Raw genomic sequence first — 27,878 nt, 5'->3', positions numbered from 1 at the left:
TTAGTGACAGCATTGATACTCAATATCAATATGCATTCTGATGTTAGTGACAGCATTGATACTCGATATCAATATGCATGCTGATGTTAGTGACAACGTTTATACTCGATATCAATATGCATGCTGATATTAGTGACAGCATTGATACTCGATATCAATATGCATGCTGATGTTAGTGACAGCGTTTATACTCGATATCAATATGCATGCTGATATTAGTGACAGCATTGATACTCGATATCAATATGCATGCTGATGTTAGTGACAGCGTTTATACTCGATATCAATATGTATGCTGATGTTGGTGACAGCAGTGATACTCGATATCAATATGTATGCTGATGTTAGTGACACCAGTGATTCTCGATATCAATATGTATGCTGATCTTAGTGACACCAGTGATTCTCGATATCAATATGTATGCTGATCTTAGTGACACCAGTGATTCTCGATATCAATATGTATGCTGATGTTAGTGACACCAGTGATTCTCGATATCAATATGTATGCTGATCTTAGTGACAGCAGTGATACTCGATATCAATATGCATGCTGATATTAGTGACAGCATTGATACTCGATATCAATATGTATGCTGATGTTGGTGACAGCAGCGATACTCGATATCAATATGTATGCTGATGTTAGTGACACCAGTGATTCTCGATATCAATATGTATGCTGATCTTAGTGACACCAGTGATTCTCGATATCAATATGTATGCTGATGTTGGTGACACCAGTGATTCTCGATATCAATATGCATGCTGATATTAGTGACAGCATTGACACTCGATATCAATATGTATGCTGATGTTAGTGACAGCGTTTATACTCGATACAATATGTATGCTGATGTTGGTGACAGCAGTGATACTCGATATCAATATGTATGCTGATGTTGGTGACAGCAGTGATACTCGATATCAATATGCATGCTGATGTTGGTGACATCAGTGATACTCGATATCAATATGCATGCTGATATTAGTGACAGCATTGACACTCGATATCAATATGTATGCTGATGTTAGTGGCAGCGTTTATACTCGATATCAATATGTATGCTGATGTTGGTGACAGCAGTGATACTCGATATCAATATGTATGCTGATGTTAGTGACACCAGTGATTCTCGATATCAATATGCATGCTGATGTTAGTGACAGCAGCGATAATTACTTTCACTCTTTGTCTGAATAACCCTCAAAAAATATTTGCAAACACGCAAAAGTCATGCGCACGGTGGTGGTGGTGGTGGTGGTGGTACAATACATTGGTGGTAGATGTGGAATGGATTATTGATGGAGAAGGCAGTGAGTGATCTCCATTGGATGTTGAAGCAATAAAGTCCAAGTCATCAATACAAAGTGTTAGTGATCCTCATATATGTGAATAATGAGCCATGTACACCAATGTACAATTCTCTCTGTGACGCTTAAAAACGTTCAAGACCACAAAGGCTGCTCCAGCATCCATCACATCGTTTTGCCCGAGATTGTTTCAAATCTATAAATGTTGTTTGTTCGATGTATTTTATTATAGTGATGATAAAATGGCCTGCAAATGGTATGAATTCACTTCTCACAGGGTCAGCGAGGACTTCTAGGACGCCCTGGACCACCAGGATCTATTGGCGAGCAGCTGGGAACTCGGGAACAGTTTGACTTACAACCAGGACCCCCGGTACTGCCCAAGACAGCACACCTTACCATTCCACTTTATCGTTCATTACCTGATAATATTGACGCAAATACGCGACATTATCTTATGTTTCTGTTTTACTTATTTGCTCAATTGTTACCTCCATCACCGAAGGTGGACGGAGATTATGTTTTCAACCATGTTTGTTTGTCTGTTTGTCTGTGAGCAGGATATCTCTCAAAGTTGTGGACGGATTCGGACTTAATTTGGTGGACAAGGGTGGTAGGTGGGCAAGGACGAAATGAGTAGGTTTAGGTGAAGATCCGATGCGGACACGAGAATATTTTTTATTTTTCCAGGTGATTCTTCACCATTGAGAGATGGGACGAAAAACGATACATAGAATGATATTTCACAAAGTTGTGGACAATTTATGACGACACTGGGTGGACGAGTTGGGTAGGTGACAAGCACAAGCCGATTCGACTTAGGTTCAGGTCCTGATACAGATCCGGCCTATCGGTGGAAACCGAGAACTGGTCATCCTTGTGGAGGATGCACTCTATCGAGTGTCTCCTTTATGTGCGAGCTGTCTCCTTTACGTGTGAGCTGTCTCCTTTACGAGTGTCTCCTTTACGTGCAAGCTTTCTCCTTTACGAGTGTCTCCTTTATGTGTGAGCTGTCTCCTTTACGAGCGTCTCCTTTACGTGCGAGGTGTCTCCTTTACAAGTGTCTCCTTTGCGTGTGAGCTGTCTCCTTTACGATAGTCTCCTTTACGAGTCTACTTTACGTGCGAGCTGTCTCCTTTACGAGTGTCTCCTTTACAAGTGTCTCCTTTACGAGTGTCTCCTTTACGTGCAATCTGTCTCCTTTATGAGTATCTCCTTTACATGTGAGCTGTCTCCCTTACGAGTGTCTCCTTTACATGCGAGCTGTCTCCTTTATGTGTGAGCTGTCTCGTTTATGAGCATCTCCTTTACAAGTGTCTCCTTTGCGTGCGAGCTGTCTCCTTTACGAGCAAGCTGTTTCCTTTATGAGTGTCTCCTTTACGTGCGAGCTGTCTCCTTTACGAGTGTCTCCTTTACATGTGAGCTGTCTCCTTTACATGTGAGCTGTCTCCTTTACATGAGAGTTGTCTCCTTTACATGTGAGCTGTCTCCTTTATGAGTGTCTCATTTACGTGCGAGCTGTCTCCTCTATGAGTGTCTCCTTTACAAGTGTCTCCTTTACATGCGAGCTGCCTCCTTTACAAGTGTTTCCTTTACGTGCGAGCTGTCTCCTCTATGAGTGTCTCCTTTACAAGTGTCTCCTTCACATGCGAGCTGTCTCCTTTACGAGTGTCTCCTTTACGTGCAAGCTGTCTCCTTTACGAGTGTCTCCTTTACATGCGAGCTGGCTCCTTTACGAGTGTCTCCTTTACATGCGAGCTGGCTCCTTTACGAGTGTCTCCTTTACATGCGAGCTGTCTCCTTTATGAGTGTCTCCTTTACATGTGAGCTGTCTTCTTTAAGAGTGTCTACTTTACATGTGAGCTGTCTCCTTTATGAGTGTCTCCTTTATGTGTGAGCTGTCTCCTTTACATGCGAGCTGTCTCCTTTACGTGTGAGCTGTCTCCTTCATGAGTGTCTCCTTTACGTGCGAGCTGTCTCCTTTATGAGTGTCTCCTTTACGTGCGAGCTGTCTCCTTTATGTGTGAGTTGTCTCCTTTACGAGTGTCTCCTTTACGTGCAAGCTTTCTCCCTTACGAGTGTCTCCTTTACGTGTGACCTGTCTCCTTTACGAGTGTCTCCTTTGCATGTGAGCTGTCTCCTTTATGAGTGTCTCCTTTACAAGTGTCTCCTTTATGTGTGAGCTGCCTCCTTTACGAGTGTCTACTTTACGTGCAATCTGTCTCCTTTATGAGTGTCTCCTTTACATGTGAGCTGTCTCCTTTATGAGTGTCTCCTTTACATGCGAGCTGTCTCCTTTATGTGCGAGCAGTCTCATTTATGAGCGTCTCCTTTACAAGTGTCTCCTTTACGTGCGAGCTGTCTCCTTTACGAGTGCCTCCTTTACGTGCGAGCTGTCTCCTTTATGAGTGTCTCCTTTACGTGCGAGCTGTCTCCTTTGCGAGTGTCTCCTTTACGTGCAAGCTGTTTCCTTTATGAGTGTATCCTTTACGTGCAAGCTGTCTCCTTTACGAGTGTCTCCTTTACGTGCAAGCTGTCTCCTTTACGAGTGTCTCCTTTACATGCGAGCTGGCTCCTTTACGAGTGTCTCCTTTACATGCGAGCTGTCTCCTTTATGAGTGTCTCCTTTACATGTGAGCTGTCTTCTTTAAGAGTGTCTACTTTACATGTGAGCTGTCTCCTTTATGAGTGTCTCCTTTATGTGTGAGCTGTCTCCTTTACATGCGAGCTGTCTCCTTTACGTGTGAGCTGTCTCCTTCATGAGTGTCTCCTTTACGTATGAGCTGTCTCCTTTATGAGTGTCTCCTTTACGTGCGAGCTGTCTCCTTTATGAGTGTCTCCTTTACGTGCGAGCTGTCTCCTTTATGTGTGAGTTGTCTCCTTTACGAGTGTCTCCTTTACGTGCAAGCTTTCTCCCTTACGAGTGCCTCCTTTACGAGTGTCTCCTTTACGTGTGACCTGTCTCCTTTACGAGTGTCTCCTTTACAAGTGTCTCCTTTGCATGCGAGCTGTCTCCTTTATGAGTGTCTCCTTTACAAGTGTCTCCTTTACGTGTGAGCTGCTTCCTTTACGAGTGTCTCCTTTACGTGCAATCTGTCTCCTTTATGAGTGTCTCCTTTACATGTGAGCTGTCTCCTTTATGAGTGTCTCCTTTACATGCGAGCTGTCTCCTTTATGTGCGAGCAGTCTCATTTATGAGCGTCTCCTTTACAAGTGTCTCCTTTACGTGCGAGCTGTCTCCTTTACGAGTGCCTCCTTTACGTGCGAGCTGTCTCCTTTATGTGTGAGTTGTCTCCTTTATGAGTGTCTCCTTTACGTGTGAGCTGTCTCCTTTGCGAGTGTCTCCTTTACGTGCAAGCTGTTTCCTTTATGAGTGTCTCCTTTACGTGCAAGCTGTCTCCTTTACGAGTGTCTCCTTTACATGTGAGCTGTCTCCTTTACATGTGAGCTGTCTCCTTTACATGTGAGCTGTCTCCTTTATGAGTGTCTCCTTTACATGCGAGCTGTCTCCTTTACATGTGAGCTGTCTCCTTTATGAGTGTCTCCTTTACATGTGAGCTGTCTCCTTTACGTGTGAGCTGTCTCCTTTATGAGTGTCTCCTTTACGTGCGAGCTATCTCCTTTACGAGTGTCTCCTTTACGTGTGAGCTGTCTCCTTTATGAGTGTCTCCTTTACGTGTGAGCTGTCTCCTTTATGAGTGTCTCCTTTATGTGGGAGCTGTCTCCTTTACATGCGAGCTGTCTCCTCTATGAGTGTCTCCTTTACATGCGAGCTGTGTCCTTTACGTGTGAGCTGTCTCCTTTATGAGTGTCTCCTTTACGTGCGAGCTATCTCCTTTACGAGTGTCTCCTTTACGTGTGAGCTGTCTCCTTTACGTGTGAGCTGTCTCCTTTATGAGTGTCTCCTTTACGTGCGAGCTGTCTCCTTTATGAGTGTCTCCTTTACATGCGAGCTGTCTCCTTTACATGTGAGCTGTCTCCTTTATGAGTGTCTCCTTTACATGTGAGCTGTCTCCTTTACATGTGAGCTGTCTCCTTTATGAGTGTCTCCTTTACATGTGAGCTGTCTCCTTTACGTGTGAGCTGTCTCCTTTATGAGTGTCTCCTTTACATGTGAGCTGTCTCGTTTACGTGCGAGCTATCTCCTTTACGAGTGTCTCCTTTACGTGTGAGCTGTCTCCTTTACATGTGAGCTGTCTCCTTTACATGTGAGCTGTCTCCTTTACATGTGAGCTGTCTCCTTTATGAGTGTCTCCTTTACATGCGAGCTGTCTCCTTTACATGTGAGCTGTCTCCTTTATGAGTGTCTCCTTTACATGTGAGCTGTCTCCTTTACGTGTGAGCTGTCTCCTTTATGAGTGTCTCCTTTATGTGGGAGCTGTCTCCTTTACATGCGAGCTGTCTTCTTTATGAGTGTCTTCTTTACATGCGAGCTGTCTCTTTTACGTGTGAGCTGTCTCCTTTATGAGTGTCTCCTTTACGTGTGAGCTGTCTCCTATATGAGTGTCTCTTTTACAAGTGTCTCCTTTACGTGTGAGCTGTCTCCGTTATGAGTGTCTCCTTTACGTGCGAGCTGTGTCCTTTACGTGCGACCTGTCTCCTTTACGTGTGAGCTGTCTCCTTTATGAGTGTCTCCTTTACGTGCGAGCTGTCTCCTTTATGAGTGTCTCCTTTATGTGGGAGCTGTCTCCTTTACATGCGAGCTGTCTTCTTTATGAGTGTCTTCTTTACATGCGAGCTGTCTCTTTTACGTGTGAGCTGTCTCCTTTATGAGTGTCTCCTTTACATGTGAGCTGTCTCCTATATGAGTGTCTCTTTTACAAGTGTCTCCTTTACGTGTGAGCTGTCTCCGTTATGAGTGTCTCCTTTACGTGCGAGCTGTGTCCTTTACGTGCGACCTGTCTCCTTTACAAGTGTCTCCTTTACGAGTGTCTCCTTTACATGCGAGCTGTTTCCTTTACATGTGAGCTGTCTCCTTTACATGTGAGCTGTCTCCTTTACATGTGAGCTGTCTCCTTTACATGCGAGCTGTCTCCTTTATGAGTCTCCTTTATCTGTGAGCTGTCTGTGTTTGCTTCCATATACCAGATACACTCGTTCATCTATGGGACTCACTCACACCTGGCACGAAGAGTGTCCACTCCTCCAGGATAGCTCCTGCCCCAATCCCCACCACCATTACCCCTAACACCCCCTACTGTGTGTGTTTCTTCTGATTTACCGGTCACATCCTTCGATATCAGGTGCGCAAACGTTCATGGGTAAAATACTTCCTCTTTTTTTTTTTGTATGCTTAGTCTGTTTCATGTATGTATATATATATTTTATATGTATATATGTATATATGTATATATATATATATATATATATATATATATATATATATATATATATATATATATATATATATATATATATATATATATATATATATATATATATATATTTATTTATCCAAGCATACATTTGTGAAACAACTCTTGTTGAAATGTTCTTTACTTTAACAGGGTCAGAAAGGTGAGCCAGGATTTCCCGGCGAACGTGGTCTGACAGGAGATTCGGTATGTATTTACTTTCTGGCACTTAGCTTACCTGTGAGTCAACCTTGATTACCATAGCCCAGGCAAGGAGCTCACTTCTGACATCTTGAGTCCAGGTTTGATTCATAGAGGACATTGATTTGACGATAAATTGTCAATTTATTGCTCCATAAGTAATATCTTGCATCAGGGAACACACAGCGTAGTGTGTTAAACTCGTTTATTCATCCTGCATTCACCTATTTATGTAAATATTTGAAATCCCACATTTTCTATTGTACGAGTACGAGTAGGCCTTTGGGCTGATACAAAGGTTGAATTCCGAATTCCTGCTTCAAACTCTGGCATCATTTGGAAAGTTAACGCCATTTTTACAAACTTAGTGCTTTTGCCTATATGGTTTTGTTGTTCGAAGAAGAAGAAGAAGAAGAAAAAGAAGTTGTGGTAGTAGATGATTATTGCAAATAATCTTTTGGAAACCAAAAACAGGAAATCCAAGTTATTGGCCCCCGTTGGACTTAGTCCGAGACGAGGCCTTATGGATTGGGTCTCGTTCGTCCATCCGTCTGTGCGTGCATCCGCAACCATATCTCGAACATGTATCGACCGATTTTATTTATACTCGGCACAAAGACATGATGGAATAAATATGCACAGCATTTTGTTTCGCAATGCGATCAAAGATGGCCGACTTGCGGCCATTTTAGTTGTAAAAAAAAACCCGATGTTGAACACGTCCTCAACCATTTCTCGGACATGCATTTACCAATCTTATTCAAATTTGCCACACAGATAATCAATCTTGGCTTACACATGCACATCATTTTGTTTCGCAATGCGATCAAAGATGGCCGACTGGCAGCCATTTTAATTGTAAAAAACCCGATGTTGAACACGTCCTCAACCATTTCTCGGACATGCATTTACCGATTTTGTTCAAACTTGGCACAAAGACAATGCATGAGAATGTACATGTGCAGAAGATTTTGTTTTGTAATCCGACCAAAGATGGCTCACTGGCGGATTTTAACTCAGCAGATCAAAATTACTTAATCTCGTTCTTGTTTTTATCTCACTGTGACATCATTCAGGCCACACATTGTGGTGGACTCTTCATGCCCTCAGGGCAACTTTTAATGGCCATTAAAACCCAACCTATAAAATATCAGCTCCGTCCTAAACATTCCTAATCAAACGAGGAGCTGATGCTCGAGGTACCCGCCTTTTGGGTGGTATGAGGAACGGATCTGTGCAATATGAAAGGTAAACCTTGAACGGTTTTTGCAATATCGTGTGCACAAGCCAAGTGACCACGATGGTTGCTATGGCAACATAATTCAGCCAATCAGAGCCGTTATCTAATCATGTTGAGACAATGTCATGAGGAATATATTTCTGCAATATGAAAGCTAAATGTCCAACTGTTTTTTGAAATATCACGTACACAAAAGTGCATGGACAGATAGTCGGTCGGTTTGTCGGAGCTCATTTTAACGTACACTTTCGATGTTGTTGGAAGCGCAAGGGACATGAAATAACAGACGGCGTAGACTAATATTGACACTTGTTTACAGCTGTGAAACATGTTCACTGTAAGTAAGGAGAAGAATATGATTCGCCCACAACCTCTTCGACCTTCGTTCCTTTTATATGAAATCCGTGCTTGTACTTATTTAGCTGATAATTAAACTTTAACAGAAATAACTTTATTTCACTTCCAGAAGTTCTCGTTTTGTCTTCCCTTCCCTCCCTCTTTGCCAACAAGGGACCTCCGGGGTATGGTAGAAAAGGTGGAAAGGGCGAGCAGGGAGATCTTGGAAAAAGAGTGAGTTTTATTATTAAAAGTATCAAATCCTACCCCATACACACCCCCTTGGTTGTCCCCGTATTCCCCTAAACCTCGGCGTCCTCATGACACCCTTTTTTTTTTTTCCAAAATTCCACTCTTTTAGCAAAACCTATTACTAAGTTATCATTAATGGAGACATAACTCCATTGAGCCTTTGTAGTGAAACTGATAACGATACATTGTCGGTAATTATGGAGTATAACAATGCTGTAAGTACTTGGTAATATTTATTAGGTGTTAATTTAAATGTACTGTTGGGTGTCACACGTTGTGTTTGAAGATGGCCGCCATCAATGCCAAAAGGGTTTCACACCATGTGTTTGAAGATGGCCGCCATCAATGCCAAAAGGGTTTCACACCATGTGTTTCAAGATGGCCGCCATCAATGCCAAAAGGGTTTCACACCGTATGTTTGACGATGGCCGCCATCAATGCCAAAAGGATTTCACACCGTGTGTTTGAAGATGCCCATCATCAATGCCAAAAGGGTTTCACACCGTATGTTTGAAGATGCCCGTCATCAATAAAAAATTTTTTAAAAACCACCTTTAGAGGCCATTTTTCCCTGCAAAGCAGGGGTTGGCCTTTTTCGGGAACCGTGGTTGTTGTTGTTTTTCGGTCCCCTTTTTGAAGCAATGTTTTACGGCCGGATGCCCTTCCTGACGCCAACCCTTTTTGCCGCCTTTAACGACAAACAGGGAATTACCAGTGAACTGGTACTCAATTAGCCGACCTCGGAAGGATGACAGGCTGAGTCAACCCCCCTGGCGTTAATTCAGCAATTGACCGGGATTCGAACCCAGGATCCTTGGATCCGAAGCCGGCACCCTAGCCGCTAGCCCAACACCAGGGTCTTTTTGGCATTGATGAAGGGCATCTTCAAACACACGGTGTGAAATCCTTTTGGCATTGATGGCGGCGATCAATGCCAAAAGGAGTTCACACCGTAAGTTTGAGGATGGCCGCCATCAATGCCAAAAGGATTTCACACCGTGTGTTTGAAGATGCCCTTCATCAATGCCAAAAGGGTTTCACACCGTGTGTTTGAGGATGGCCGTCATCAATGCCAAAAGGATTTCACACAGTGTGTTTGAAGATGCCCGTCATCAATGCCAAAAGGGTTTCACACCGTATGTTTGATGATGCCCGTCATCAATGCCAAAAGGATTTCACACCGTATGTTTGACGATGGCCGCCATCAATGCCAAAAGGATTTCACACCGTGTGTTTGACGATGGCCGCCATCAATGCCAAAAGGATTTCACACCGTATGTTTGACGATGGCCGCCATCAATGCCAAAAGGGTTTCACACCGTATGTTTGAAGATGCCCGCCATCAATGCCAAAAGGGTTTCACACCGTATGTTTGACGATGGCCGCCATCAATGCCAAAAGGATTTCACACCGTGTGTTTGAAGATGCCCGTCATCAATGCCAAAAGGTTGTCACACGTTGTGTTTGAAAATGGCTGCCATCAATGCCAAAAGGGTTTCACACCATGAGTTTGAAGATGGCCGCCATCAATGCCAAAAGGTTTTCACACGTTGTGTTTGAAAATGGCCGCCATCAATGCCAAAAGGGTTTCACACCATGAGTTTGAATATGCCCGCCATCATTGCCAAAACGGTTTCACAACGTATGTTTGACGATGGCCGCCATCAATGCCAAAATGGTTTCTCACAGTGTGTTTGAAGATGCCCGTCATCAATGCCAAAAGGGTTTCACACCGTGTGATTCAAGATGGCCACCGTCAATGCCAAAAGGGTTTCACACCGTGTGTTTCAAGATGGCCACCATCAAAGCCAAAAGGGTTTCACACCGTGTGTTTGAAGATGGCCGCCATCAATGCCAAAAGGGTTTCACACCGTGAGTTTGAAGATGGCCACCATCAATGCCAAAACGGTTTCACACCATGAGTTTGAAGATGCCCGCCATCAATGCCAAAAGGTTTTCACACGTGTTTGAAGATGGCCACCATCAATGCCAAAAGGGTTTCACACGTTGTGTTTGAAAATGGCCGTCATCAATGCCAAAAGGGTTTCACACCGTGAGCTTGAAGATGGCCGCCATCAATGCCAAAAGGTTTTCACACGTTGTGTTTGAAAATGGCCGCCATCAATGCCAAAAGGTTTTCACACGTTGTGTTTGAATATGGCTGCCATCAATGCCAAAAGTTTTTCACACGTTGTGTTTGAAAATGGCTGTCATCGATGCCAAAAGAGTTTCACACCGTGTTTCAAGATGGCCGCCATCAATGCCAAAATGGTTTCACATCGTGAGTTTGAAAATGGCCGCCATCAATGTCAAAAGGTTTTCACACGCTGTGTTTGAAAATGGCCGCCATCAATGCCAAAAGGTTTTCACACGTTGTGTTTGAAAATAGCCGCCATCAATGTCAAAAGGTTTTCACACGTTGTGTTTGAAAATGGCCGTCATCGATGCCAAAAGGTTTTCACACGTTGTGTTTGAAAATGGCCGTCATCGATGCCAAAAGGGTTTCACATCGTGTGTTTGAAGATGACCGCCATCAATGCCAAAAGGTTTTCACACGTTGTGTTTGAAAATGGCCGTCATCGATGCCAAAAGGTTTTCACACGTTGTGTTTGAATGTGGCCGCCATCAATGCCAAAAGGATTTCATGCCGTGAGTTTGAAGGTGGCCGTCATCGATGCCAAAAGGTTTTCACCCATTGTGTTTGAAGATGGCCGCCATCAATGCCAAAAGGTTTTCACACGTTGTGTTTGAATATGGCGTCATCGATGCCAAAAGTCCATTTAATATGATCAAGGGGATTGCACTCTTGGGATGTGTTGTCATTGATCGAGCCGACTAGACTCTTACATTAGCCAGCCCTTTCTCACCTGAGGGCCCTTTCTTACCTGAGGGTCACTTTCTCACCTGAGGACCCTTTCTTACCTGAGGGTCACTTTCTCACCTGAGGGCCCATTCTTACCTGAGGGTCACTTTCTCTCCTGAGGGCCTTTTTCTCACCAGAGGGCTCTTCCTCTCATCAATAAATTCCTCCATCTATGTTTGTGCACACTTGTGGCTTCCCTCGTGACATGTCTTATCTTTATGCTTTTAAGGGAAAACCTGGAAAGGATGGAGAGCCCGGACCACCTGGATTTGATGTAAGTATGTTGACATGTCGACCTTGAGCCACCTTGCAGAGCCTAATCATGAGATATTAAATCTATCTGAACCTCACCTAAATATCCTTTCCTCCTCCCTCCATGTCTTTATGCAGGGACCTCCTGGACAATTAGGAAGGCCTGGGGTGAATGGAAGGCCAGGTATCACTGTAAGTTGCACACCACTGCACGTTTCAGTATATTCCCACCTTTAGGCAATCAAAAAGAGAAAATATTAAATAACAAGTCAGGAGACGACGATGGTTCACGAGCGAGCGGTATTCAATGACAACGGATGGACTATAACCGAAACAGGCCCGGACTGGGGGGTCGGGGGCCCACGTAGCAGGTGTCGGCCCCCGACATGCGGTGTACATGCCTATTTACAAAGGGACCCAATGCGCGCGTGCGCAGGCCTTTAAGAGCTGTACGTAATTGTGTGTGGTGCTGGCCTAGAAATGAGATAGAAAATAATGTATAATCAGTTATGAGGTTAGTTAGCGACACAATACCGAAAATTCGGTTCGATTCCGACAACTTTGAAAATTTGACCTGTGTGACCTTCAAGGGTCAAAGATTCTGAAATTTGTTGGAAAACTTGTATTTCATGATGTATGTGATAATATAAGATCATGTGCGACATTTCACCCTATCAGGAAGCGAACAATCTCATAAAACCATCAAAAAATTTCTAAATTTTGTGACCTTGTGACCTTGACCTTGGGGCGAAAATGAAAAATCGAGCTCCGTGGGGCTAGACACATGACATTGGCCTAACCAAATACCAAAACCCCTGTCAGATTCCACCAACTCCCTCGGAGAAGATGTAGCTTGAACTCGATTACCTCCTAAAAAGACATCTTTTTTGGGCGTCGCTCCGCCCACAATGGGCGCAATACGCCCACTCTAGGCAGGACACAACTAGATCATGATATCAACCTCCCACCCAAGTTTCATCAACATCGGATGATATCATCGGGTAGTTATGCTGCGGACAGACAGACAGACACACACACACACACCCATGACGAATATAGTGGTCACGCTGTTTGATAACTCGTGAACCAAAACACAACACTGAAGACTTTAATCATCCAACAGGAAATTGGAAAATGCATATTTTGGAAGAATATTCTGTTTTTATTGGGTTGTGAGACCCTCCACTTCACTCACCCAACACGACCCCCACGTGCTTTGTCCACTTCATTTCGTCCCATTAGAGTGTGCAGGTGCAGTTTTTGATTTTCACCGCACCTCTGCCTTGCTTGTGTTTGTTATAGGCTTCTCATACTTCCTTCCATCATACTAAAATACACCATTTGGTGTTTGTCTGATGATTTTTTGACCGCGATACATTCCGTCGTTACTTATCCAATCTCAACCAAACTTGAAAGGATGACGAAGGGTTACACAATGAAGGTTATAGCGCATTCATTTGCCCCCCTCCCCAAGGGGGTTTTCTCCCTGAAGCGGGTTTTCCCCGCCATTGCCATCAATAGGGTTGTGTGTTGAGGTGTATATCCATGTTAAGTTAGCTTTATCGTGGCGTTTTTCCAAGGCCGCTTAGAATAACAAAACTAACGATAATGGCATAATATCAATGTTATTACAAAACAATATTAATACTGACGTGTGACTACCCTTTGTGAACACCGTAGGGTAGCACGGAGGAACAAACGAGCTTTAACACTCCGAGGCATTCAGTTCAAAAATATAGCGGAGGATACACATGGGGGCAAGTGAGGGAGAGGCCCAGAGCGCTTACCTTCATGGATCCCCCAATGTTCTCGATGCTGCAATAAATCAAATCAAACAACCCAGTTTTATAATGTACAAAAATAACAGGTTTAATGAAAGAAATGCCAGTACAAAGAAAATGCGAGATAAACTAAATTCCTAAGTGGAGCACTCCCACAAACAGACTCGAAAACAGACGAAGGATAAAACAACTGGAAAATAAATTGCGTTGTTTGTGGCGCTTAGCTCAAATCGGCTGGGGCGTCTCGTAAGGGGTCGTCAAAATCGTCCCAGGCCCTCTCCAAGCGCACAATCCGGACGTGGCTCTGGTTTTGGTGGGAAAAAGACCTCCCTCGCCCTCGTTCACTAGGCCACGCTCATTGGCACGAAACAGGCCTTACGCGCAAAGCGAACGGCAGGTGTGCAGCCCACTCTTCCATGCCGTGTTCGTCCACCCGTCCTCTGCACGGAAAACCGCAGTTCCCGGGCCGCGGCTCTTCCCCCGCACAACCACCAGCAAGATGTCCCAACATGGCCGCTCACGATGAAGCCTCCACAACGAGAGAAGGCAAGAGCGAGCAAGGGGGAAGGAAAAGAATATGCCGGCACACAACAGTCCACCACCAGACCCTAAACCGAGAAGGAAAAATGCACAACCGTTCACTATGACATCCAGAACAAGAAGGGAAAATGTCCGCCGCTCCAACTATCTTGTACATGCTGCTCTGACTTCATCCATGCCTGCTTCACCAATCAGAGTGTGCCACCTCTTTGTAGTCCATCTCTGCTCCTATCAGCAAGTCCCATCTTACCTGGGCTTGTGCCAATCAACTCTCCCCACCCAATCACCGCTCTTCTTGGCATAGCTCTCGGCCTGCCTGTCCTTGTGGTGATGTAGCGGCTGCGGCGCCAGCGATATTGTTCGATCTGAGTTTCCGGTTAGTTTTATTATTAATTAGTGGGATTTAATGGGCGATTTTGGCTAGTGTCTAGTGCGATGTCATAAGGAACAAAGGTATAGATTACAGAGGTATTTATAAACAGGGAATTAATTTACCCATAATCCCTTGATAATTAACAATGCCCACTCCCCTGATGGGGACGAATATACAAACTTAACCCGACAGTCCGGTCCAATACAAAGTCCCTACTTATTACATGGGGTGGTTCTGCCCTTCACGACAATCGGAGCACACTAATCGATACATTCTACCTGGTTCTAAGGTAATCATTCATGTAAGGTTCATGGAATACTGTTCTCCCATCTGGGCTGGTGCTCCTACCTCACAATTAGCTCGGCTTCACGCTGTTGAAACCAAAGCTTTCAGAATCATTGGAATCTCCCGCGATGAAGCCGATTCTGAGGGCCTTTCACTCACTCACTACAGGCAGGTTGGTGGTTTTTCTGTCTTCTACCACCTCCTCTCCAACCTAGCTCCTCCAGCTCTGTCTGTGCTCTGTCCCCAAAATATTCATAAAGGTCGCACAAGATCTGCCAGCAACCCTCTTCTGGTGAAATTGCCAAAATGAAGACTCTCTGCTCACCTTCACTCCTCTTTTCTCCCGCCTCTGGAACAAACTCCCTCACTCTCTTCAATCCCACTCGTCCCTCCAGGTCTTTAAAACAGCTGTTCACCACCATCTCTTATCTTCCCCCATCCAAAACCTTGATCTTTTCTACCCCCGTTAATTCACCCCAGATCCACTTTTTTGAAATACCAACTTCTTTCCTGGAAGTCCTAGCAGTGTCCATGTGTTTTATACCTCACCCACCCCCCTCACCCCTTTCCCATGCCTCCTCCCACCAAGCCCTCTCCCTCCCACAGATCTCCCGATGTCCCTGCTCTCAAATGTTGTACTTGTGTGCTTCCCTCTCTCTCCCCATCTTGTCTCCCGCTCCCTTTATCATATGTTTTATTACATATGTATCATATGTTTTATCATATGTTTGTTTTTTTGTGATTAATGTTAGCTCTTACATGAGCCTCGATGTTGTACACAAAAAAAAAACCAAAGAAATAAATTGTCTACCCCCGACAAACGTAACAATACCAATAATATCCTACTTCCCCGACATGTTTTTCCTCCTTGAACAAACGTCGAGTCAACGTTTATAAATAACTTATCATGGCGTTTCTGTGGGAGCAACGGCCTCTACCAGCGGTAAAAAGATTATAAACCACAAACACGTATGCTTAGCTTTTTAAACAGGCGCTGGTGCTCCTTATAACACTAAATGAAGAAATTTGGAGGAATCCTGACATCCGTGAGGTAAGTTTTACCTACAGAACTGAGCGAAGATCTACTGTACTCTAGGTACCCCATAAGTGTTGGTTAATAACATCACACTTCCTGCTGCTACCGTGGCGTTTTTCGAAACAAACTTTTGAAACTCGCTACTGCTATTTAACACGCAACTGAAAGGGACAAGCTTGGGTTGTGCTCATTTACCAAGCGGCTAGCTAGCGCTTGCTAAGCCCGCCGTTCCTTAACCGTTTTGATTGGAGTGATTGCTCGAATGCTTAAACCACTTGGCAATCTCTCCACAAGAAACTTGGTAAATGAACACACACCCAATGTTCTTGAGACCCGACCATAGATCGACTGTAATCTATTTACCCCAAAGATGAATGACCCTTCCTGCCACTCCTGTAGTGAGCGGGTGTACCAGTTACACAAATACACAAACCTCGGGCAGCAGTTTGTTCATTGACCCACCAGTTCATTCACTTTCCTTTTCCAACTCATTATTTTCCTTTTATTTTACCATTTATTCCTTTCCTACTAAACGTATGCTTCCTGAAACTTATTCCCCTATTTATATCTTCCCCAATTTGGTTTCAATTTGGTTGAAATTGATGAGAAGAGGAAGAAGTTCAAGGAGTGGCAGAATGCGAAGGGTATGGGGGCAGAAAAGGCAGAGCAGGAAAGTTATAAGGCAGCCAAGAAGGCTGCAAAGAAAGAGGTAACAAAGGCACAGGAGGCATGTAGGAAAAAGTTCAGAGAACGCTTGGATTTGGAAGAGGGTCAGAGAGCGGTATTCAGGATTGCAAAGCAGATAGCGAAAGAGAGGTGTGATGTGATGGGGGTGAGTTGCTTGAAGGATGAAGTGGGACAAATCGTTGTGGACCCAGATGGAATTAAAGGAAGATGGAAGAGATATATGGAAATACTGTTGAATGCAGAGAATGAATGGGATGGCAACATAGAGAGTAACCCCGTTTTAGGACCGGCAGAGAAGATAACCGAGAAGGAAGTTGAGGAAGCGATAAAAGCAATGAAGAGTAGAAAAGCGGGAGGGCCGACGGGAGTTGTGGGAGATATGTTGAAGGCAGCGGGAAATTGGGGTGTGAAGAGAATGACAGAGATCTGCAATCTGGTGGTGAAAGAAGGCCGCATTCCAGTGGATTGGGAACTGAGTACCCTCGTCCCTCTATACAAGGGGAAAGGTGACCCTCTGGAGTGTGGCTCGTATCGAGCGATAAAGTTATTGGAGCATGGAATGAAGGTATTGGAAAGGGTGTTGGAGAGGAGGATAAGGAAGAAGGTGAAGATCGACAAAATGCAGTTTGGATTTATGCGAGGAAGAGGAATGACAGACGCGCTCTTCATTGTGAGGCAGTTGCAGGAGAAGTACATGGAGAAGAGGAAGAAGTTGTTTCTTGGGTTTGTTGATCTGGAGAAAGCAATCGATAGGGTTCCCCGCGAAGTATTGACATGGGCATTGAGGAAGTTAGGAGTGGAGTAATGGTTGATCAGAGTAGTAATGGCAATGTACAAAAGAGCGCGCACAGCTGTAAGGACGAAGGACGGGAACAGTGGTGAGTTTGAGGTGAAGGTGGGAGTGCATCAGGGGTCGGTACTAAGTCCACTACTATTTGTAGCTGTGATGGAGGTGCTGGCTCAGAACGTAAAGGAGGGTTTACCATGGGAGTTGTTGTATGCAGATGATCTGGTGTTGAGTGCGGAAAGTATGGATGGACTGAAGGAAAAGATGAACAAGTGGAAGGAATGTATGGAGACAAAAGGTCTGAAGGTGAATATAGGAAAGACGAAGGTGATGGCAAGTGGTAAAGCATGTGGTGAGGTGGAAAGAACTGGGAAGTGGCCATGTGCTGTGTGCAGGAAGGGTGTCGGAGTGAACTCCATTCAATGTACAATGTGCGCTGAGTGGGTTCATCAAAAATGTAGTGGTCTGAGAGGGTCATTAACCAGTGTGGCAGCTACATTCAAATGCAAGGTGTGCACAGAGGGAGCTGCAGATGGAGGAAATGTTGAGTTGGATCTTGGAGACGGCGTGAAGCTGGAAGGTGTGAAAACATTTTGCTACCTCGGAGACATGCTGAATGGAGAAGGTGGATCAGACTCGGCAACGGTTGCAAGAGTGAGATGTGCATGGAAGAAGTTTCGGGAACTGAGTGGCGTGCTGATGAGGAGGGGAGTGTCGTTGAAGCTGAAGGGAAAGGTGTATGCTGCATGTGTGAGAAGTGTTATGATTTATGGGAGCGAGACATGGGTAATGAACGTAGAGCAGCAACGAAGGCTGGAAAGGGTGGAAATGCGAATGGTTCGGTGGATGTGCGGAGTATCGTTGAGAGAGAGGAAGACAAATGATGAATTGCGAAAGATGATGGGAATAGAGCCTGTGATTGATGCTGTGAAGAGGAACAGGTTGAGATGGTTTGGTCATGTGTTGAGGAAGGATGAAAGTGACTGGTTGACAAGAGTGATGGAAATGAATGTAGAAGGAAGTAGAGGACGGGGAAGACCGAGAAAGACTTGGCTAAAGATGGTGGAAGAAGAAATGCGGGCAAGGGGGTTAACAAGGAGAGATGCAGAAAATAGGGCAAAATGGAGAAGATTGTCATGGGGACCGCAAGGCTAACCCCCGCTCTAACAGGGAAAATGGCCTTAAAATGCATGTTGTTGTTGTTTGTATATCTTCCCCAATTTCAATATGTCGTGAATATGTCACCAACAAACTCCAACTGCTGCGCGTCACTTCACTGCTCTGCCACTCCCCAACTTCTGTCACTTTCATCCACTCCCCCACCGCTGTCCCACTCACTCCACCAACAGCCACCTCTGTCCCTTCCACTCATTCTGCACCCATGTCCCACTCACTCGACACCGGCCACCTCGGTCCCTTCCACTCACACCCCACTCCTGTCCCACTCTGTTCCTTCCACTCATTCCGCACCCCTGTCCCACTCACTCTACACTGGCCACCTCCATCCCTTCCAGTCATTCCGCATCCCTGTTCCACTCACTCAACACCAGCCACCTCTGTCCCATCCACTCACATCCCACCCCTGTCCCACTCACTCCACACCGGCCACCTCTGTCCCTATCATTCATTCCCCCACTCCTATCCCACTCACTCCACACTGGCCACCTCTGTCCCTTCCACTCACACCCCACCCCTGTCCCACACACTCCACACCAGCCACCTACGTCCCTATCACTCATTCCCCCACTCCTGTCCCACTCAATCCACACCGGTCACCTGTGGCCATGGGCGATCTTGAACCAAGCAACACAATCTTCTGACATGTGCCTGTATTTGTGTGGTGTATAGGCAACTGACAGCTTCCTCAATTGCTCCTGAAAAAAATAACTCAGGTTACGTGCATGAAGCAAAAACATGGCCATTGCTTATAGTTCAAAACACCTCACTGTACTGCAAAATGTGGGAACAGGAATACTGTACATACTGTGCAGGTGGGGACTTGTAATATACTATTATGAATTTGGGTAGAGGAATATCTAGAGCCAGATAGATCTGTATAGGTAGGTATCCGACTGTCGCGATAGGGAATCTGCCTGTAATAAGTTCTGTGTTTTTAGGCGGTTTGTCGGGGTAAGTGTATACCTGTGAACATACAATGATGTTCTTCTGTTAAATAGTTGTAGGGACTAAGATAAACCCCTGTGTGTCAGACCTGGTAATCATTCCTTTGCCCCTTATGGCAATGCACTCATATAAACACTTATATAGGTCCTTAGTGCACACATTAGTTCCCTTCCCTTACAATGACCTTGGAAGAAAACGGGCAGGAAGCCAGGTCGGGGCACCGCCGATGGGGCCGCAGCCAGCCACACCACCAGCTGGCCTAGCAACTAGCCTCGTGGCAGGCTGGGAACCACGCCCAGGAGGACTGTTGATTGGTCCATGGGAGGAACAGAGAACTGCCCCGTGACAGGAAGGATGGGAAGGACTGATGGTTGGCCACAAGGGTGGCGTGACATGGTGGCGGGAAGCACTTGGCCAATGAGAAAGGACCAGTGCATTGAGAACCTTCGAGAGGCCAAGAGACGAAGGCGCTGACTGAGGGGCGAGCAAGACTTAACGACACACGAGGGGACAAGAGGACGCGCTGTACGACATTTTGTCTCTTGGCTCTCTCTCTCCTCTTCGCGCTGGACCCATCGCCCTTCGTGTGAAGATCGACGCTTTGTGCTTGTGCTCTCTGCGCTGGGATTGGAGATCGCGTTCTTCGTGGTGCGTGGTGCTTGGAGCGGTCCTTCTCGGTGCTTTCGGAGCTTGGAGTGGTGCTGGGGCCTTGTGTGCGATCGACTCGGAGCTTGGAGCGGTGCGGGCCGCTCGGGGCCTGGCAAAGCGTGCGAGCGAGGCGGACGGAGGGTTCCTTCGCGCTGGAGCTCGGAGCCATGTTGGACTGCGGACACTTCACGACTGACAGATAAGGCCACACCCCACAGAACATTACACGACGAGACATTTCTTTTCGTAATTCAGTCCTTTGTTCGTTTCTGAAGTGTGGTGTGCGGGATCCCGATTTAGGACCGTTATTTATCTTCCGTTGCGTTCTCTTGTTCTCGGGTTCCGAAATAAACGTGTTTATTTTTGTGCATTGAACTCGGGTTTCGTTTGAGTTGCTTTCCTCCAGGGTCGGAATTGCCGTCGGGGCTAAAGGTAATCGCTCCGCTTCTTCTTCTTCCCTTCTTTCTCCCGTGCTTTCATGGCAAAATCCGTATTTGGTCGTTGCCTCCATTAAAGCCGTTCGGTCTTCCGCGGTCCCTGGTGAATCCAGGGAATCCAGTGAATCCAGGTGAATCCGTGAACACACACACACAATCCCTTGAGGGATTTTTTTTTTTTTTTTTTTTGTATACTGAATCGAGGCTCGTGAAAGAGCTAACATTTACTTCACAAACAAATCAACCAGACAAGCAAAATACCCAAAAAGAGGGAGCGGAAGACAAGATGGGGAGAGAAGGGGAAGCACACAAACACAACATCCGAGAGCAGGGAGATGTGTGGAAGGGAGAGGGCCCGGGGGGAGGAGGCATGGGAAGGGGGGGGGGGGAGGGAGAAGTATAAAACACAAGGACACCAAGGACTTCCTGGACAGAAGTTGGTATTTCAAAAAAGTGGAATTGGGGTGAAATTAGCGGGGGTAGAAAAGATCAAGGTTTTGGATGGGGGAAGATAAGAGATGGTGGTGAACAGCTGTTTTAAAGACTTGGAGGGTGGAGTGGGATTGAAGAGAGTGAGGGAGTTTGTTCCAGAGGCGGGAGAAAAGAGGACTGAAGGAGTGAAGGTGAGCAGAGAGTCTTGATTTTGGCAGTTTAACCATAAGAGGGTTGCAGTCAGATCTTGTGCGACCTGTAGGAATATTTGCGGGACAGAGCCCAGAGAGAGCTGGGGGGGCAAGGCCAGAGAGGAGTCGGTAGAAGACGGAAAGACCACCAACCTGCCTGCGTTGAGCGAGAGAAAGGCCCTTGGAGTTAGCTTCATCGCGGGAGATTCCAATGATTCTGAATGCTTTGGTTTCAACAGCGTGAAGGCGAGCTAGGTGTGAGGCAGGAGCACCAGCCCAGAGGGGAGAGCAGTATTCCATTGAGCTGCGGATGAAAGCCTTGTATGTGGTGAGGAGCTCAGGTGTGCCAAGGAAGGACTTCGCACGACGGAGGATGCCCAGTCGGCGACTGGCTTTGGAGGCCAGATTTGAAATGTGGTTTTCCCAGGAAAGATCATGGCAGATAGTGAGACCCGAAAGCTTGAGTGACAGAACTTCTTGGAGAGGATTATTCAGAAAGTGGATGGGAGGGTTGTCCAGTCGGTCTTTTCGGAGAGATATCGTAAGAGTGTGAGATTTGTCAGGATTGAAAGACATGTTCCACTTGTTTGCCCAGTCTGTGATTTTGTCAAGGTCTGCAGAGAGTGAGGAGGCTGCAGACTGCCAATCTGAGGGATGAAGAATGGAGCGACAGAGAGTAGAGTCGTCAGCAAAGAGATAGAGAGGATTTTCAAGAGAGTCAGAGAGATCATTGATGAAGACCAGAAAAAGCACAGGGCCCAGAACACTGCCTTGGGGAACTCCAGCCTGAACAGGAAGAGGAGATGAGAGAAACCCATTCAGGGCCACACATTGACTACGACTCGAGAGGAAGTCCGCCAGCCATGCGTGGAGATTTCCATGGATACCAAAAGAGGAGAGTTTGGTGAGCAGAGCGGGGTGCCAGACCGTATCGAAGCACGTGATATGTCAAGGGAGACTGCTCTAATTTCCTGTTTGGCATTGAGGACCTCCATCCATTGTTGAGAAAGCAGAAGCAGCATGTCCAGAGTGGAGTGTCCAGGTCTGAAACCAAATTGATGATCAGAGATCAAGCCATTGGAGAAGAGGAAAGATTTCATATCTGAAGCAATGATGGATTCCATGACTTTGCTGATAATTGGGAGAAGGCTGATTCGCGCGACAATACCTTCTCACACCTGGTGGCGTGCCACACGATACACATTTACATTGAGAATTTGCACCCCCTCACTTCCCCTCCTCCCTCGCACCCCCTTCCCCCCCCCCCCCAAGACCACTGGCAAAGAGAAAACACCCCCGTACACTAATTGGGGTCATTCTGATCCTATGTAGCAAGTCTGGATGTAATGGGGACAGAACTGGAGGAATAGCGTGACAAACACACACACACACACACACACACACACACACTCACACACACAACCAAACACACACACACACACACACACACACACACACATACACACACGTACACACTCACACTCACACAACCACACACACACACACACACACACACACACTCACACAACCGAACACATACACACACTCTCACACACACACACACACACACACACACACACACACACACACACACACACACACACACACACACACACACACACACACACACAAACACACACACACACACACACACCAGTCCGTGAATTATTGTATGAATTGCTGAATTGAAATGAAGAACCTGATTTCTAGAAGGTATAATGCGAATCAACAATATTCCATTCTTTTTGTTTTAGGGACTAAAGGGAGAGCCTGGAATTCAGGGTGGACCAGGACGGGTAAGTTTGCTTTTCTCCAATGATGTTCAACTCTTTGTTTTTGAACTCTGACCACCTCTGTCGATGTTTTTGAATGTTCTGTTGAGTAAACTGGATTCGGTGGTGGAATGGTTGGAGTATCCTCCCTGGGTTTGGGAGATCGGTGGTTTGAATCTTGGCCGAGTCATACCATTGACTTTAAAAATTGTACGTGCTGCTTCCTTGCTTGGCACTCAGCATTTAAAAAGGATAGAGCATAATTAGATGGAGAATAATTTGCATAAATCTAATATGGCCGCTCAGTACCATTTTAGGACCAATTATATGTATGTATATACATATATATGATTAAATATTCGATTCTCTCGAGGAGCTGCTGCCATATTATGCTGCAGGACATAACTTGTATGCAGAACCAGTGCACACACACACACACATATATATATATATATATATATATATACAGTCACGTGAAAAAGTAAGTACACCCCATGTAAAGTTTTGACTTTTTCAACATATTTCAACATACAGCTATTTGATCTTAATTTTTTTTTTTTTTTTTTTTTTTTTTTTTGTATACTGAATCGAGGCTCGTGAAAGAGCTAACATTTACTTCACAAACAAATCAACCAGACAAACAAAATATATAAAAAGCGGGAGCGGAAAACAAGATGGGGAGAGAAGGTGAAGCACACAAACACAACATTTGAGAGCAGGGAGATGTGTGGAAGGGAGAGGGCTTGGGGGGAGGAGGCATGGGAAGGGGGGGGGGGCGGAGGAAGAAGTATAAAACACAAGGACACCAATGACTTCCAGGACCGAAGTTGGTATTTCAAAAAAGTGGAATTGGGGTGAAATTAGCGGGGGTAGAAAAGATCAAGGTTTTGGATGGGGGAAGATAAGAGATGGTGGTGAACAGCTGTTTTAAAGACCTGGAGGGTGGAGTGGGATTGAAGAGAGTGAGGGAGTTTGTTCCAGAGGCGGGAGAAAAGAGGAATGAAGGAGTGAAGGTGAGCAGAGAGTCTTGATTTTGGCAGTTTGACCATAAGAGGGTTGCAGGCAGATCTTGTGCGACCTGTAGGAATATTTGCGGGACAGAGCCCAGAGAGAGCTGGGGGGGCAAGGCCAGAGAGGAGTCGGTAGAAAATGGAAAGACCACCAACCTGCCTGCGGTGAGTGAGTGAGAGGCCCTTGGAGTTAGCTTCATCGCGGGAGATTCCAATGATTCTGAATGCTTTGGTTTCAACAGCGTGAAGACGAGCTAGGTGTGAGGCAGGAGCACCAGCCCAGAGGGGAGAGCAGTATTCCATTGAGCTGCGGATGAAAGCCTTGTATGTGGTGAGGAGCTCAGGTGTGCCAAGGAAGGACTTCGCACGACGGAGGATGCCCAGTCGGCGACTGGCTTTGGAGGCCAGATTTGAAATGTGGTTTTCCCAGGAAAGATCATGGCAGATAGTGAGACCCAAAAGCTTGAGTGACAGAACTTCTTGGAGAGGATTATTCAGAAAGTGGATGGGAGGGTTGTCCAGTCGGTCTTTTCGGAGAGACATCGTAAGAGTGTGAGATTTGTCAGGATTGAAAGACATGTTCCACTTGTTTGCCCAGTCTGTGATTTTGTCCAGGTCTGCAGAGAGTGAGGAGGCAGCAGACTGCCGATCTGAGGGATGAAGAATGGAGCGACAGAGAGTAGAGTCATCAGCAAAGAGATACAGAGGATTTTCAAGAGAGTCAGAGAGATCATTGATGAAGACCAGAAAAAGGACAGGGCCTAGAACACTGCCTTGTGGAACTCCAGCCTGAACAGGAAGAGGAGATGAGAGAAACCCATTCAGGGCCACACGTTGACTACGACTAGAGAGGAAGTCCGCCAGCCATGCGTGGAGATTTCCATGGATACCAAAAGAGGAGAGTTTGGTGAGCAGAGCGGGGTGCCAGACCGTATCGAAGGCACGTGATATGTCAAGGGAGAATGCTCTAATTTCCTGTTTGGCATTGAGGACCTCCATCCATTGTTGAGAAAGCAGAAGCAGCATGTCCAGAGTAGAGTGTCCAGGTCTGAAACCAAATTGATGATCAGAGATCAAGCCATTGGAGAAGAGGAAAGATTTCATATCTGAAGCAATGATGGATTCCATGACTTTGCTGATAATTGGGAGAAGGCTGATTGGTCTGTAGTTGCTGGGATCTGTTTTTGCGCCTTTTTTGTGCAAAGCGGTGATGTTGGCAGATTTCCAAGCAGATGGAAGATGACCTTGAGCAAAAGAGAGGGTGAAGAGAACAGAGAGAGGGAGTGAAAGAGCGGAAGAACAGGATTTTAGGACCCGTGGGCTGATGCCGTCAGGTCCAGTTGCAGAATCCGAGTCGAGGGTTGACAGAAACTTTTCCACCTTGTCAGGAGGAAAGGACACAGAGTCCAGGAGCAGCTGGGTACGACTGGGTACGGTGGGTACAGAGAGGGATGGGTTTGGGACACAAGATTTAGAGGCAAACACAGAGTTGAGGCATTCAGCTTTTTCACGTGCGGAGTCAGCCGTGTGGCCATTTGAGGTGAGGGAGGGGATGGAGGGGGAACAAACACCAGAAACAGATTTGACCAGACACCACCAGGATTTGGAAGAGGGGGACAGATAAGAGAGTTCGGTCCTGAGAACGGAGAGATATTGTTTCCTGGCTCTCCTGAGGGTGGACACACACTTGTTTCGGGCTTTGTGAAAGGAAATGAGATTTCCTTCCGTTGGATTTGCTTTCCAGGAGACGAAAGCAAGTTGTTTCTGGGCAATAGCCTCACCACAAGATTCCATGTACCATGGACGGGAGGAAGGGTATGACAACAGAAGACGAGATGGGATAAATCTGTGCATGAGAGAGAGCAGTTTGCTTTGGAAGAATTCCCAGGAAGAATTTATGTCAGAGGCAGTAGAGATGGGAGACCAGTCCAGATGATTGATGGCTGCTTGAAGACCGTGCCAGTTGGCCTGAGTGAAATGCCAGACTCGTCGATGCTGAGGAGGCTCTCGGAGAATGGTCAGAGAGATGTCCACTTTAACAAGCACATGATCAGAAGAGCCGATTGGAGCAGAAGAAGAGCAGCAGACATTTTCAGGGAAGTTAGTCATAACCAAGTCCAGAAGAGAAGATGCTCCGTTGACTGAAATCCGGGTCGGGAAATTGACAGTTTGTGTCAGTCCCAGTGAGTCACAGAAGTCCTTTGCTGAAGAGCCATGGCTGGTGAGAGAGGTACCCACACCCAGCCAACTGGCATGGTGACAGTTGAAATCACCACATATGAGGAAGAGAGAGTTGGGATAGGTAGATAGAAGTTGGTCCATATTCTCAGACAGCGAGATGTAGATGGAGTCATCACTGTTTGGTGGACGGTACAACACACATATGAACAAAAGGTGGGAGCGAAGGGGAAGCCGTAGCCAAAGGTATTCCTGGGGGTGAGGTGGAGAGAGGGCAGTGCAGGGCGAGTGAGGAAGAGAGTTTTTTTATAAAGATAGCAACCCCACCTCCAGGACGAGGCTCAGGTCTATCATACCGGAGTAGGGAGTAACCTGGGAGAGATACCAAGGAATCAGAGACATCATGAAGGAGGAAAGTTTCTGTTAAGCAGATCACGTCTGGTTTGTCAGAAGCAACCTGTATGGAGAGATCAGACATGTTTGAGCGAAGGCCCCGGATGTTTGAGGTCCATACTGTTAAGGAAGAGGAAGGGGGAGCATCGGATACAGAACAGGGGGGGGGGAGCGGTAGGGTAAGATGTGGAAGAGGAGGAAGAGGTAGGGAGAGCTGTTGAACGTGTGTCAGAGATTACAGAATAGCTCGGAGAAAGGGAAGGATGGGGCAGACAAAAGGTTTGATGGTGATTGGGAGAGGCGCAGTGAGGTGTTATTTGACGAGGGGGAAGAGCGAGGCAGAAGGTTGAGGGAGATGAAGGTGAAAATTGGAAGGGGGAAGAAGCGGGGAGGACGCTTTGAAGGGGAGGGGTGAGAGGGGAGTCTAGGAGGGGAGGAGCGAGGGAGAGTCTCGGAGGGGAGGGGTGTGGGGGGAGATTTGAAAGGAATGGGTGATTGGGAAGATTTGGAGGGGAGGGGCAAGGGGGAAGATTTGAAAGAGATGGGTGATGGGGATGGTTTGGAGGGGATGGGCAAGGGGGTAGATTTAGAGGGGAGGGGTGATGGGAAATGGGGTTTTGGGGTGATAGGGATTTTGAAAAATGTACGATTAATGGGAAACGAACATTTATTGCAAAATGAGTTTCTTGAGACATTCGAGTCAAAAATACGTTTGAGGACGCTGGAGGGAGGATGGAGTGCTGGAGAGTTTAGGGAATGAATGAAAGATGCACTATAAGAGATGGAATTTTTTTTTGGAATGAATGGATTTGGTGAGCAAGTCGAAAGCATCCTTTTATAGAAGAAGAAGAAAAAGGTGTTATAGAATATGACAGAATACAGGTCTTCAGGGTTCAGATGAGACATTTTTTAACAACGTGATCACAAACAGCGTGGTCGAAGAATGAACGAACGAACAACTAAGAACGAATAAACGAATAAAAACGGAAGGAAATGCTTTTGGGGTTTTTTTTTTGTTTTTTTTGAGATTTTAAAACAAGGAAGTATGGGATGAAAAGACCGTGAAAACAGAGACCGGAAAAAAATTTCAGCGTGATCGGAGAACCGCTGAGACAAAAACAAAGCCTAAAGCCAAGGTTGGACACAGTAGCCTAGTACTACACTTAGGCCTCAGAATACACGATGAGAAAGACCGACGATTCTGTACACAGGTACAAAAATCCAACGCCAAGAATACTATTAAAGACACCCCAATAGGTACATACAAGACCAGTTTCGACAAAAACACAATTGTGAAAAGTTACTTAACTTGACTTCGAAAGCGAGCGTGCATGGACAGCTTTGAAGAGACGAGACCTCCAATCTTGCGCATGCGCAGACCAACAACAATTT

General features: G+C 46.0%; 1 protein-coding gene across 1 annotated transcript in view; it reads left to right on the top strand.

The window, feature by feature from the left end:
* The window catches only part of LOC137427257 (uncharacterized), a gene marked incomplete at its 3' end in the record, with an annotated part of 346,903 nt that overhangs the window by 152,217 nt on the left and 166,808 nt on the right, over nt 1-27,878 (top strand). Inside the window, 6 exon segments of the mRNA XM_078778504.1 lie at nt 1,592-1,687; nt 6,822-6,875; nt 8,620-8,679; nt 11,790-11,834; nt 11,951-12,004; nt 22,888-22,929. Coding sequence (XP_078634630.1) covers nt 1,592-1,687; nt 6,822-6,875; nt 8,620-8,679; nt 11,790-11,834; nt 11,951-12,004; nt 22,888-22,929 — 351 coding nt within the window.

This window comes from Myxine glutinosa, chromosome 5, assembly GCF_964187855.1.
Source record: "Myxine glutinosa chromosome 5, kmMyxGlut1.1, whole genome shotgun sequence".
In the NCBI taxonomy this organism is placed as follows: domain Eukaryota; kingdom Metazoa; phylum Chordata; class Myxini; order Myxiniformes; family Myxinidae; genus Myxine; species Myxine glutinosa.
Note: the sequence above shows the minus strand (reverse complement) of the source record. Positions and strands in the feature narration are given on the sequence as shown.